The sequence below is a fragment of the Muntiacus reevesi genome, chromosome 21 (assembly GCF_963930625.1).
Source record: "Muntiacus reevesi chromosome 21, mMunRee1.1, whole genome shotgun sequence".
NCBI lineage: Eukaryota > Metazoa > Chordata > Mammalia > Artiodactyla > Cervidae > Muntiacus > Muntiacus reevesi.
In genome coordinates, this window is record NC_089269.1 from 43354923 (window position 1) to 43368155 (window position 13233).

The 13233-nt window shown below is 47.6% G+C and overlaps 1 protein-coding gene across 1 annotated transcript; it reads right to left on the reverse strand.

Annotated features, from left to right (window-relative positions):
* Window positions 1-4082: 4082 nt before the first annotated feature.
* On the reverse strand, window positions 4083-12887 carry ADAMTS1 (ADAM metallopeptidase with thrombospondin type 1 motif 1). Its single transcript, XM_065913574.1, has 9 exons — window positions 11726-12887; window positions 9772-10118; window positions 9136-9268; window positions 8588-8755; window positions 7866-8152; window positions 7461-7647; window positions 7196-7371; window positions 6017-6192; window positions 4083-5849 (listed from the first exon to the last, which is right to left on the reverse strand). Exons 1-9 carry the CDS (start codon window positions 12447-12449, stop codon window positions 5150-5152), a joined length of 2898 nt encoding a protein of 965 aa, XP_065769646.1. The 5' UTR covers window positions 12450-12887; the 3' UTR covers window positions 4083-5149.
* Between the last annotated feature and the right edge of the window lie 346 nt (window positions 12888-13233).

The window sequence follows — 13233 nt, forward strand, 5'->3', positions numbered from 1 at the left end:
AACTGGTTTTGATATTTACTAAAATTCTTGTATTTTTAATTTATGTTGGTATTTAAGTAGAGTATAATATTCATCAGTGTTGCTTGGAAAACTCTTTTCCTTGCAAAAATCAGAAAAAACAAAAAACCCTGGACTCACCCATGATATATTTTCCCCATTCACATCTACTTTGTTGTTGTTGTTTAATTGCTAAGACATGTCAGACTATTCTGTGATCCCGTGGACTGTAGCCCACCAGGCTCCCATCCATATCTGTCTGCAAACCTCAGAGTCTTGAACTGCACACTTTGACCTCTTTAACCCCCTGCATGGGCGTCACTCTACTTCAGACCATCATTATTGGTCATTGTAATTATTGCAACAGTTTCCAATCTGACTCCAGCCTGGTCTCCTTGCAGGTTAAAGTGTTAAGTCAGACCATGTTTCTTCCTTGCTCAGTTCCTTCCACTGGCTCTTCGTCTCACTCAGAGCAAAACCCAAACTTACTTCCAGCTTCGCAGAACAAGCTCGCTGCCCTCCACTGGCCTCTTGTCTTTCCCCTCTCTCCTTGGTGCTCCAGCCACACTGACCTCTTGCTGTCCCCTCCAAAAAGTTGAACTTACTCTCATCTGTGCAGACACCTGTCTAGTGCAAGCTCATCTTTTTGGAGAGCTGTCCCCCTCCATCCTTGTGGTTTCCTCTCAAAAAAGAGCTCCTGCATTATTCTACATAAAATTGCCCTCAACTTCCTTCCCACCTCAGCAAGTATATGGTTTATAGTTCCTTTTAAGAACAATAGAACATAAAACAATGATAAATCCTAAAGGAAAAGAAATTATGATAGCTTGCAAAATAGGCTAAATTAAAAGTAGCTGTTTGTAATCATATTAACTTAGCCTAAGACAAAGGCAGTATGATTCACAGAAGAGGCTATAAGGTAAGGTTCAGACTTTTGAATTACAGAGACAAGAGCCAATTAAATACAGACCACTAAGGAACTTCCAAATGGAGACCACACGGAGTCAAGTGGTTTGAGTGGGCACTCGGTATAGCTCTGTATTCCTCTGTGACTTGCTGTGTTCCTGAATTAGTATATTTTCTCTTCAGCTGCTCTTAAGGGAAGGCACAAAACATTTATGGGTTGGGAAAACTTGTTGCCAAGCCAAAGCATCTTCCACATTTTCTTCTTTCCATTCTGTCAATGTCTTATGAGCTCATTTCTGTCACAGAGGTTTGCATATGACAGAATAGACTATACTTCTTTAGTGGAGGGGCTTTGGGCCAATTTTCTGGATAGGTCTAGCACTCCCAACCTTCATATCAATCACTTATATTTTTTTCTTTTGGAAAACCAGTGAGATTCGCAGATTGTATCTGCTGTACTTGTTCCTAGATCACATGACAATCTATAGTACCTCTTTTAGAAGACAAAAAGCAGACATTGGAAACAATTTTGCTGATTTTTGTGTGAAAGCTCTGATACGAAAGTTGTGCTTGTATGAAATGCTTGAAAAGAAAGTGGCTATTGAATACATTGAAAATTACGTGCTTGAATTGGTCGTCAACATCGTGCCACCTCATCATTTGTACCCACAACACAAAGTGAAAGTCGCTCAGTCGTTTCTGACTCTTCGAGACCCCAATGGACTATACAGTCCATGGAATTCTCTAGGCCAGAATACTGGAGTGGGTAGCCTTTCCCTTCTCCAGGGGAATCTTCTCAACCCAGGGATCGAACCCAGGTCTCCTGCATTGCAGGTAGATTCTTTACCAGCTAAGCCACAAGTGAAGCCCAAGAATACTGGAGTGGGTAGCCTATGCCTTCTCTGGGAGATCTTCCCGACCTAGGAATCAAACTGGGGGCTCCTGCACGGCAGGCAGATTCTTTACCAGCTGAGTTCTCAGGGAACCCACAACAGACGTGAGCACAAATCTTTCCTCTTTCTAAGCAGGTGACCTGTCAAGCTCACAGAACCACATGTGTATTTTAAACTAAACTCCTTGCTGCCAAAACGGAGTATTTTAAAGAGCTCAGTTGGTTGATAAAAGGGAAATCTCCCTAGCAGAGGGCTGAAGAAAGAAATGTGGCAACTTGGGAAGTTAGTTGGCATTATCTTGGATGGAGAATTAAAGACAGCAGTGGAAAATCTTGTGGCTGTTTTTATGACTTTGTGTCCTGAATTTCATTAAGCAAGATCTGAAAATGACTTTTTTTTTTTTTTTTTTTAGCATGAGTTACCATTCTAGTTGTATTTATTTGGCCTTATTAATATCAAACAGCTTGTATAGTCATTGAGGATAAGGACATTGTGTGTGCGTGTGTGTGTGTCCTCCATGTCACTTTCTATCGGGATTTGTACCATGATAATGTAGGCAAATAATGTGGTAGAGGTTGTTGGTGCAAAGAGCATGTTTGGTCACCGAATTGCACGGCCAAATTCAATCTTTAACTGAGTTCTATGGGACCAATGCTTATAGTGTGAGGTTTGATTTTCCCCTTTCAGCCTGGTGGGCAGTAGGTAGGAAAAACCTTAACCAGAGATTAACACGCCTCTTCCCTCCTCTGCCCCATGCACCTGGCTCCTGAAAATCTTAAATTCAACTGCTCAGGGGAAGAACACCTTGAGTCATTCTGAGGGCAAGTTAGAATTATCACAGGAATCTGCAATTAGCAGGTTATATAGAACTACTTGAGAAAGCAGGGTGAAAAAGAGGATGAAAATGTAAAGTTGGAAATGTCTGTGGTTAACCACATAATCCGAGTCTTCTAGTAAATATGCTATTTCCTGAGCAAAATGTAGTTACTTTGGAAGTGATCTGAACTTTTAAAGTCACCCATGTACCATTTAGTATTTAAAATATAGTGACTTACAAAAGGTACCGAGAGTGGCTTGGGTGTTTCAGGGTTTCTTCAGAACATCCAGTGTACTCCTAAAGAGCAAATGAAACATTTGGGGAGCTTGGCTCACTGAGGATATCTATCCCAAATGTAACTTATGAAGCATTGTTTTCTATGCCTTAGCTTAAATACATGTGTGCGTGTTAAGTTGTTTCAGTCGTGTCTCTCTGTGACCCTATGGACTTTAATTTAGCCCCAGGCTCCTCTGTCCATGGATTCTCCAAACAAAGATACTGGAGTGGGTTGCCATGCCTTCCTCCAGGGGATCTTCCTTATCTAAGGATTGAACCCGTGTCTCCCACACTGCAGGCAGATTCTTCACTGCTGAGCCATCAGGGAAGCCTTAAACAGTTTCACATAATTTTACACATTGGGTTGGCCCAAAAGTTTGTTCATGTTTTTCTGCAACAGTTTACAGAATGAATGGACTTTTGGGGCAACTCAATATATGATGTAATTGAGGAAGAGATACAAATCCAAATGCACCCTGAACCCGATCCTTTTTCATTTATTATGTTATACATAAGAAGTTGGCAAACTATGCCCACAGAACAGATTTGGCCCAGTGCTTCAGAAATAAAGCTTTATTAATACACCACCACGCCCATTCCCTTATGCGCTGTCACTTTCATGTTACAATGGCATGATTGAGTAGCTGTGACAGAGATGGTATGACCCCCAAAATCTATTTACCATTTGGCTCTCAACAGAAAAAGTTGGCCAACACTGGTGTACATTATTACGCTAGTAACAAACCTATCTATCACCAAAGATATAATAGATGTCTTTCTCTGTAGCAATCACATTACACCAAAGATACAAAAAATACATTTCATTAGAACAAATCTTACTTCCAAGATATTTAAGAAAATATTCTATCTTGAAATTCACTATCTATGTCTCAGATTTCCTTCCCAGGAGTTAATTCTCATTAAAACAAAAAAGACACATGTTCAAAAAGTGTCCTTTTATTATTTCTAGTAACATATATCGTATAAATACTCTATTTTTATATGACCTTTTACAAACGCGATATAACTTAAAAGTTTTATCATTAGAAAGAAATGTATAAAAATAAATATGTTATTATAGGCATTTATTACAAACTATAGTCCTTCTCAGAAGGAACACACAAACCAATACTTATAAAGTACATAGAATTTATAGTAACATATTTTACTATATACATATGGAAAAAAAGTCATTTTCTTTCATAGTAGAAGAGCTGAACAGACATTCACCAGGATATGACTGTTGGACCAGCTGCTGGGGGTGGACCAGCCGCTACCCCTCAGTAGCCTCCCCACGAGACATGTGATCGCAAGGTCCCCAGCACCGGGGACCCTGATGGACACACCCCATTCTCGTTCTGGCATTACATTCTTTTTTTTTTTTTTTTTTTTGTGATCTTACTGACTCTCTTCAGACACAAACTGATTTTTTTGTTTTTCCCCCACATCCACATTCCTTCAGTCGGCTTACAGCAGGAGGAAAGAAATAAAGGAGATCCCCAGGTCATGAGGCCTCCTCAAGCTTTTACTAGCATCTGATACATCACTGCTGGTTTTTTTTCCCCTTGTAGAATTTATGGTATGTTTACAAATACATGCAATTGTTTCTAGGTCAAAAGGAATTCACAAAGAAAGACACAATAATGACACAAGAGAGGAAATATGGGAGTCATGTGAGTCATGGACATTGCAAAGCATTTCTTGTGCTGGACAGTCCTGAATTCTTAACTCCAAAACAGTATAAACATTCTCTGAAAACCATAGCAGCCGGGAACAGTGATGGTCAAAGATCCTATGTGCATTCCTTTCTCCCTCCATTGATAGTGAGGTAAAGTAAGCCACGTCTTAAAGCAAAAATCTCACCTTCCTCCTGCATTTCATTTCCCAACCTCCGTGATACACAGCTATTTTGTCAGTATCAGGAAGCAGGTATTGTTCATATTTCTTAAACTTACTTTTGACCATTGCTTCTATTTTCATAAGAACTTGTCAGGAACCTCACAAAAGAAATGATAATGCCCTGGGGCTCTCTTACGCTACCTCATTGGTCAGATAGGAATAGTCCTCATAAACTACACTATCAGGTTTGTAACTGGCAGGAAACTCTGATGATCTAACTTCTTTTCTACCTACCTCTACCTCCCAACTCATCGCCACCCCTGGTTGATCACCAGGGCAAAGCGCCCTGGATTCCTCCAGCCTTCTTGATTTCAGTGCATCAGCCCTTCCCCACTGCCCCATCCCTCAACACCACCCCTGCTTAACTGCACTCTGCCATCGTGCAGAAGTCTATGTAGTGTTTAGGTTTCTTTAAAGGATCGCAGCTCTCATGAGACAACACCCCCCCATCATGGGACAGACACTGCAAGGTTCTCTTTTTGTAACCCTTCCCGCAAGTCTTGGAACACGGCGACCAGTCCCCCAGCTGCCAGCGGGGGCAAGGCAGGTTCGCACAAGGTCTGGTGCTGGCTGGCTTCACTTCCTTGGCGCACTCTGAAGCAGGCTGTCCGTTGATGTCCCGGCACTCCACGAGCCTTCTCTGCACACCCAGCCCACACGACTTGGAACACTCACCCCACTCTTCAATGACCCACTCCGAGAAAGTAGGGATGGCGTTGAAAGATTCCTTCTTCTTCTTCATGAAATAGGTGTATTTAATTTTGGGTCGGAGGGCATTGCCCACCGTCAGGACTTGGATGGTTAAGGGCTCCTTGAGAGGGCTGAAGCTTCGGATTCTTTCTAGAGCCGCCGAGGAGCCGCTGTACCTCAGGACAGTACCTTTGTATGTGATGTCTTGCTCCAAAGTGGACAGAGTGAAGTCGCCGTTCAGGATATACGTGCCATCGGCAGCTTTGATGGCCAGGAAGCTCCCGTTATTTCTGGCTCCTCTCTGATTCCGTTGCTTCACTTCAATGTTTGTGGCTCCGGTTGGAATTGTGACGATATCATGATAGCCGGGTCTGCAGGCAAGAAAAATAGAGAGAAAAATCTCTCAGTCACTGGCTACTTATGTTACTTAGCTTGAAACACCAGGCAATCAGGTAAGTAAGTAATTTTTTAACCAGACCTATAAGAAGTTACATGGAAATGATAAGAACCTTCAGGAGTAAGGCATTTTAATACTTACTTTGCACTGGTAACTGATCCTGATATTTTTTTGCATGTAGATCCATTTCCTCCACAGATGCCACATTTATCGAACTTCTTTTTGGAGTCTATGATGCGATCACAGCCAGCTTTTACACACTGTCCTTGCACACAGACAGAGGTGGAATCTGGGCTGCAAGGGGTGCCATCCACCACCTGAAATAGGAAGGACATGTACCTGGTGTCACACGTTAATTAACAAGGCCAAGAGATGATGCTAGGAAAAGTCCAAAAGTCTTCCTCATTAACGTTACATTTCTATCAAGATTAAAAATAGTACTCTGCACACTATCCTTCTCTTTGGCTTCTTTTTCCCATAGACATCTGAAATATTATAAATTTTTAGATTATCTGTGTCCTATCTTACTTTTAGCTAAGGTCAATGAAAGCAGAGCTTCTAGTCGATTTGTTTACTGCTGGACCCTCAGTGTCTAGAATACTACCCGGCAAGAGCAGACGCTGATAAATCACTTGTATGCTGAATCTGCAACTGGGAACTATTTTCCTAGCCTACAGTGATCATGACTCATGATTATCTCAACCAAATTCAATTCCATTTTCTATCTCAGAGCCAGATTTATCCCCTCAACAAAACAGCAAAGCTATGCTTCTACTAGTTCAATATATGTTCTTAAACACAAGAGTTCTCAATGCTCAGTGCTCACAAGCTCAATGCTCTTTCACTATAAGTCCATTTGCACGTATACTGCTAGTCACCCAGGAACAGGCACTTTTGACTATCTTAAACTATTTTCCAAAACCAAGGGATGGTTTTCGTGTTAATATATGATATACCTATCCATGCATAATGGGCTTTTCTTCATATATAAGAGTGATAATAAGCCATTGCAGCAATCATTAAGCACTGGATTCAAGCTTCATCCATAACCCAAACAGCACAAGACTCAAAGCAGGTAGTTACCAAAGTATCCAGAAGCAGAGCTGTCCTAACTTGAAATTGAACGTACTGATATATAAATTTAATATATATAATTTCAACTTAATATATACTTAATACATTAAGTATAACATATTTATAATAATTAAATATTATATATAAACATTTCAATATAAAAACATAAAACAACAAAGGTTGCATGAAAAGGTAGCAAGCCAAGTATCAGGTTCTTAGACCAACAGTCCAAAGAAAAGTCATTACCTTGGGCTGCAAAACGAAGAAGTAGCCAATGCCTTTGGCTTGACAGATAAGCTTGCACCTGTCCTTGGGTGAGACTCCTGCGTATTTGGGTATCCACTCCACTGCGGGCCCGCTGCCAAAGGAAGCTTTGGAGAATTCATTGTGTGCCTCACACTGTTCCTCTCTAAAGCTTTTTCCTGGAAAGAGAAGGAGATGATGACGTTATCCCTTTCCAACCTTCAAGTGCCTGTTTGCGGAGCATCCTTTTCCCCTTCTCTCTGCTCACCATTAATCTCCGGACAGTCCTGGATGTTGCAAGACCTGTAGCGCATGCGCTTGCCCTCGCAGTATTTTCCTCCGTTCTTGGGCACCGGGTTGTCACACTCCCTCATCGTATATTGAACTCCGCCTCCACACGTTCTCGAGCAGTCTCCCCAGGGCCCCCACGGCCCCCAGCTTCCGTGAACAGGGGTCTGAACAGAGACACAAATCATTAGTGTTAGAATCCTCTATGGCAACCCTTTCAGGAAATAGAAAGATACAGGACACAGAATCAATGATGCGAATCTTTCCTGCATCCCTGCCAGAGGCTACAGGTCAGGTTGCTCATGGGGCATCAAATGTCTGAGCCTCACTTGGTCATTTTCCCTTCTGAATGTCAAAGGAGCATGCGTTGCAGTGGATAACTCACATCAAAGTGCTTCTTGTCGCTCTTGTTCAGGCACTCGCTGTTGACACACCATTTCCCCTCTCCGCAGCTCGTGCCGTCAGCCCAGGGGAAGTGTTTGGTCTGGCACACGGGCAATCCGCCAGAGGTGCCCGTGCACCAGAGAATCGAGCAGGTGCTGGCCGCGTCTGGGCAGTGTTTGGACTCCTCTCCGAACGTGAACTGGCACTGCCGGTCGGCATCGTACAAGGTCCCCGGGAGATCGGAGGGCAGCTGAATGGCGATCTGGGGCTCGTCCATCAAACATTCACCTGCAAAGAAAAATACCAATGCATATTAATAAATAGTAACTAGAGGCAGGCAGGGGACAAATCAGCTTCAGAAAAGATTTATCGTTAGAGATAATACATAGCAAAGTGATTTGAAAGCTGAAGGGTTTGGGAGAGATATGCCGGAGAGATTTAAATTATTGTTAAGATGTTATTCTTAATGGGTTATTTCTGCCTTAACAATGACAGGAAATCATTATTCTGCTAAACACTCAAGTTCATGTACTCTGGGAGCTTCTTAGCCAGAAGCACTATGTTTTATTGGAAATTCAGGTTTAAAAACTCTTGACAATGAAAGTCATTTTGAAGGGAGAAAGGGAAAAGAGCAGAACAGAAAGAAAGAGCTCGTTTAACAAGTACTGTATGAACACTCGGATGTTTGGATAACATCGAGAAAGAGTAGCTCTAGTGTCTTACCATGACCATTATCCAGAAATGTTGTAATCATGGAGGCACTGCAGGGAGACCAGGGCTGGCTGTGGTTCAGATTGGAAAGCATTGATGCCATCATGTGGGAATCCCGGTTGACACCGTTAATGCCAGCGCACTGCTTGGCATCATCATGGGGCATGTTAAACACATGGCCTAAGGAGAAATCCAAAACTCACATTAAAACATGTCATTTGCAGCATGTTTTTTTCCCCAGCAGAGATACACCTGTCTCAAAGTGATATTTCTAAAGAAGAAATGTGTCTGCATACCATCTATTTTAGAGACAGTGTCTACTTTTCACAGGGTGTGAACCAATGTGTGAATTTCCAAATGTGTCCCTAGCTCCGACTCTCTGATTCTGAATTCTAATAAAGATAACCATGCTGAGAATCGGTAGAAGCATTTTCTGCAGATTTTAGGGAGCTCTGGCACCTAAAATGGCAATATAATCTGCAGACGCTCCAACAGTAATACCTAGTTTATCAGCTTGAATTCATGAATGGGGCTTAACTGGCACTCTGGAATGGACTTACCTAATTCGTGGGCGGCAGTGAAAGCGGCTTGTAAGCCATCATCCTCTATGACAGAGCAGCTTCTGTTGGGATCACATATAGTTCCAACATCTGCCATCCCAAGAGTATCACATGTCTGGGCACCACACAGGTCCTACAAGAAGCAGAGATTTGCCCTTTTAAATACACACACAGGATGAACTTCGGGATCAAACTGCTTGGCAGGGTGTAGCCTCACATGTGCTTTGGAGCATCTACATTCTTTGTTGCTGAGTAGCCCTTTTAGGAGTATTTTGTGTGACTTTAAGATTTTCCCCTAATGCATTCAACTACAGCAGTGAAACTTGAGATGCTAAAGCTATGGAAGGAATTCCCTGGTGGTCCAGTGGCTAAGCCTTTAAGTTCCCAATGCAGGGGGCCCAGGTTCGATCCCTGGTCAGGGACCTAGATCCCACATGCTGTAACTAAAGATCCTGAATGCTGCAACTAAGACGCAGCACAGCCAAATAAATATTTTAAAAATTAGGAAAGATTAATCATGTTAGCCAATGAACAAATATTTAAGTGTGAAAATATCGGTAAGATGCCTTACAAACATTTGTCACAAAACTGACTCCCCAGGGAGTCCCATCATGACTGGCGATGTCTTCCTCTCACCTGTCTGGTGAACAGAATTGCCGTGTCATAGTGCTCTGCATCCCGGTCACTGGGCGGGTTGTGCTGTTTCTGCCAGCCGCAGAAGTTCCGAAGGGTAAGGGCAGCATTGGACGTCACTTCTGGGCCCTTCTCTTCCTCGTAGATGACCAGGATCTTTACCACCACCAGGCTCACCGAATTCCGAATGCTGGGGTGTTTGTATAACCGGGCCGCTACGGAGAACAAGGTCAGGAGGTAGTGCCTTAGCCCGCTGCCGTGGAACTCGGCCATGGACTGGTCAGCCACAAGCATCGTTTCCACAAAGCGGGGGCTGGACACAAATCGCTTCTTTCTTAGGCTTCCAGTTCCTGTAAAGACACAAGGAAGATCATTTGCTCAGGGACAGTCTCGCCAAGAATAGTTTACCTTCCTAGAGTATATAAGGAAAGCCTAAACAGTCAAAGCAAATAATACAAAAATACACCCGGGGGCAAACAATAACAAAAATATTTGCATCTCTTTTCACTGCAAATGCTATTTTTAAAGTTTTCTCCTTACTGTAAATGTAAAGGCCGTGTGCTCCTCTAAGGGGGTCAGCTTTTTTTTTTAAGTATTATTATTTTTTTAATCCTCTTTGAAATTATGCAATCTGAAAAAGGCAGGATGCACACCCCTCTTTCCAGTCGTAGTAAAATCTTGGAGCAAGGGGAGCAGGCAGAGCCCCTGAGTCACTCTTTCACAGGCCAGGACTCAAATCCTGAATGAGATCATCAGGCTCCACGTGGAAGGCCCCGGGCAGGGCTGGGGCCTCTGCCAAGGGGCCGGGCCTGAAAGAATCTCAGCTCGCACGGCTCGGCTCTCTCATTCCAGGGGTCCCTGGGGGTGCTCCGCTCAGGCCAAATCCGGCACGAGGACCACCCAGTCTGCCCCGGCGCCTACGGCCCGGACTCCTACGGCCCCAGGGAAAGGAAGTTCGTGCTGCGGAGTCGGGGGTGGGGGTGGGGACACGGTTAATTATTTAGAAAAGAGTTCTCCGACTCCAGACGGTGAACCAGCCCGCCCCTCCAGGGAAGTCCTACCCTGGGCTCTGATCACGTAACTGCTTCCAGGAGCAGACCGGCAGGGGGAGAAGAATTACATTCCGCAAGCCGGGGGGTAGAAGGTGAAGAAAGAGACAAGGCACCAGTGATAGGAGGAAAAGAACTACCGCAGAAGCAAGGCACACAGCAGGGAGTCCGGGGAAGGCGTGGCAGGAAGGATCGCGGCGACTAACTTCTCATCACTGTTTGGGAGCAGAAGGGTGGCCGCGAGAGGGAGCGCACGCGGGAGGCGGGTGGGAGGCGCGGAGGCGGGGCGAGCCGCGCGGAGAGACCTCCCTGGCAGGTCGGGCCGAGGGGCCCCGCCGCCGGCCGGTCGGGGTCAGCCTGGTAAGCCGGGAAGGGGACAGAGGCCAGCAGAACAGAGACCCCAGCGCAGCTGTCCAGGCTCGAGGGCTGCGCATTCCGAGGGTCTCTCTCCCCCGCGCTCCATCTCCGCCCTCCTCCGGTCCCCGGGTGCGCGAACAGGCACCGGTTACAGAACTAAGCGGCCAGTTACAACTCGACCGAACGACACCTGGACGATCGTTCGCGAGAAATTAACAAGGCAGAAGTCGCACAAGCTCATTTTCGACCACCAAAGTGGGAGGGACTGAGTTACCAGCTCTCCCTACTAGATCCAAACGCTTCTCTTTAGCAAGAAAAAAAAAAAGAAAGAAAGAAAAGAAAAAACACTGATAACGTCTGTCCTCTCTCGATAATTCATGATCAGGACAAATGGTGACTTCACCAACCCAGATCTTAAGCCACGTCTCGGTCCTGTCCGCAGACACAGGTTTCCGTCTGCCAACGGGACTTTACCCTCGAGTCGCGCGGCCCAGAGAAGGGAGGGAGGGGGCGATGAATGGAGAAAGTGGGAGCCGCTCTGGGACGGATACCTGTTCGGTGTCCCGGGCGCTGTGGCTCTCGGTCCCGTGGCGCCCCTTGCGCGGTGGCGTCCTCGCCCTCCGGCTCCGCGCCCCCCGCCAGCTGGGTCTCGTCATCCAAGACCCCGCACTTGGCGCCGCCGTCGCCCCGCCGCCTCCGCCGCAGGAGATGGAACTGCTGCAGCGCCGGCGGCTCCTCCCCGGCGGCGGCGGCGGGGGCGAGGCTCAAGGTGGCCGCGGCGGGCGCGGGTTGGAGGAAGTACTCTTCGCCCTGCAGGTAGAAGGCGCCGCGCACGCCCTCGCAGAGGCTGAGCGCCGCGGCGGAGCTGGGGTCGCCGTCGACCGTGCCAGAGTAGAAGCAGTGCGCCAGGTCGCCCACCGGATCAGAACGCGGCACGTCCGGCTCGGGTCTGCGTCCCACCGTCTGGAGCGTGAAGCCGGGTGCGAGGAAGCTGCGGTCCGGCTGCAGCTCCAGACTCAGCTGCCGGCCGAAGGCGTCCAGGCGGAGGCGCGCGGTCCTGAGTCCCGGATCGCGCTCCAGCGCCGGCAGCACCAGCTCCTCGTCCTCCTCGGCGGGGCGCCCGTGGGCGCCCGGCACAACCAGCAGCGCCGCGGCCGCCGCGAGGAGCAGCAGCGGTGCTCGAGTAGGCTGCAAGCCCCGAGCCTTCGGAGCCGCGTGCCCCATGTCGCCTCCTGCCGTGCGCTTTCGGAAACCCGCGGGGACCGCGGGCTGCATTCGGGAGGAACCGCGCGCCTCCGAGCGCTGAGCGCACTGGCTATTGTTCGGGTCCGGAGCGCGGAGCCTCGCCAGCCTGGCTCGGGACTCTTAACAGTTACTCTGATTCTTGCAAAAGGGCGCGTAGAGCGCAGCCGCAGATGGGGCTCCCGGAGTCACTAAAAAGCAGGCGCTGCAGTGCTGCCGGCGCGCGGGAAGTTCTTCTGGAGAAGAGTTGGAGGCAACGCGCAGCAGGCGCAGGCGGGGTGGCTGCTGCGGAGACGCGCAGCGCCCCGGGACGCCTCCGGGGCCGGGGCGACGGGCCACACGAGGATCAGCGTCCGGAGACCCCCTTCGATCTCCGTCTCGGTCGCGGTGCACCTCGCTCTGCGCAGGGCTCAGTCCTCTCGGCCCTTCTGCACGCCCTGGCAATGAGAGACCCCAAGCTCTGAGCCGCTTTCCAGCGAGTGCAAGGACAGAGCAGCCCCGGCCGCCTTTTTATATCTTAGACTGAGTCTCCGCCCCTCCCTGACCCCCCTTCCCTCCTCCCTCTTGGCAGCCTTTCTATCCCCGGGACCCCGCCCCCTAAACTCAGTCTGGGCTAAACAGCGCGGTGCGCGAGCTGGGGCGGGGGAAGGGGCTGGCTCGGCGCCACGCTCTCGTCAATCTGGGGGCGGAAGACGCAGGAGGGGCCCTGTGACCAGCCCTTTGCACGCCTGGGGCTGCTGCTGGGAGAAGGTCCTCTCTCCCACCGCCCCTTCCACCCGCCGTCTTCTGCCAGGACAGCCGGGACGTGGTCCCTCTC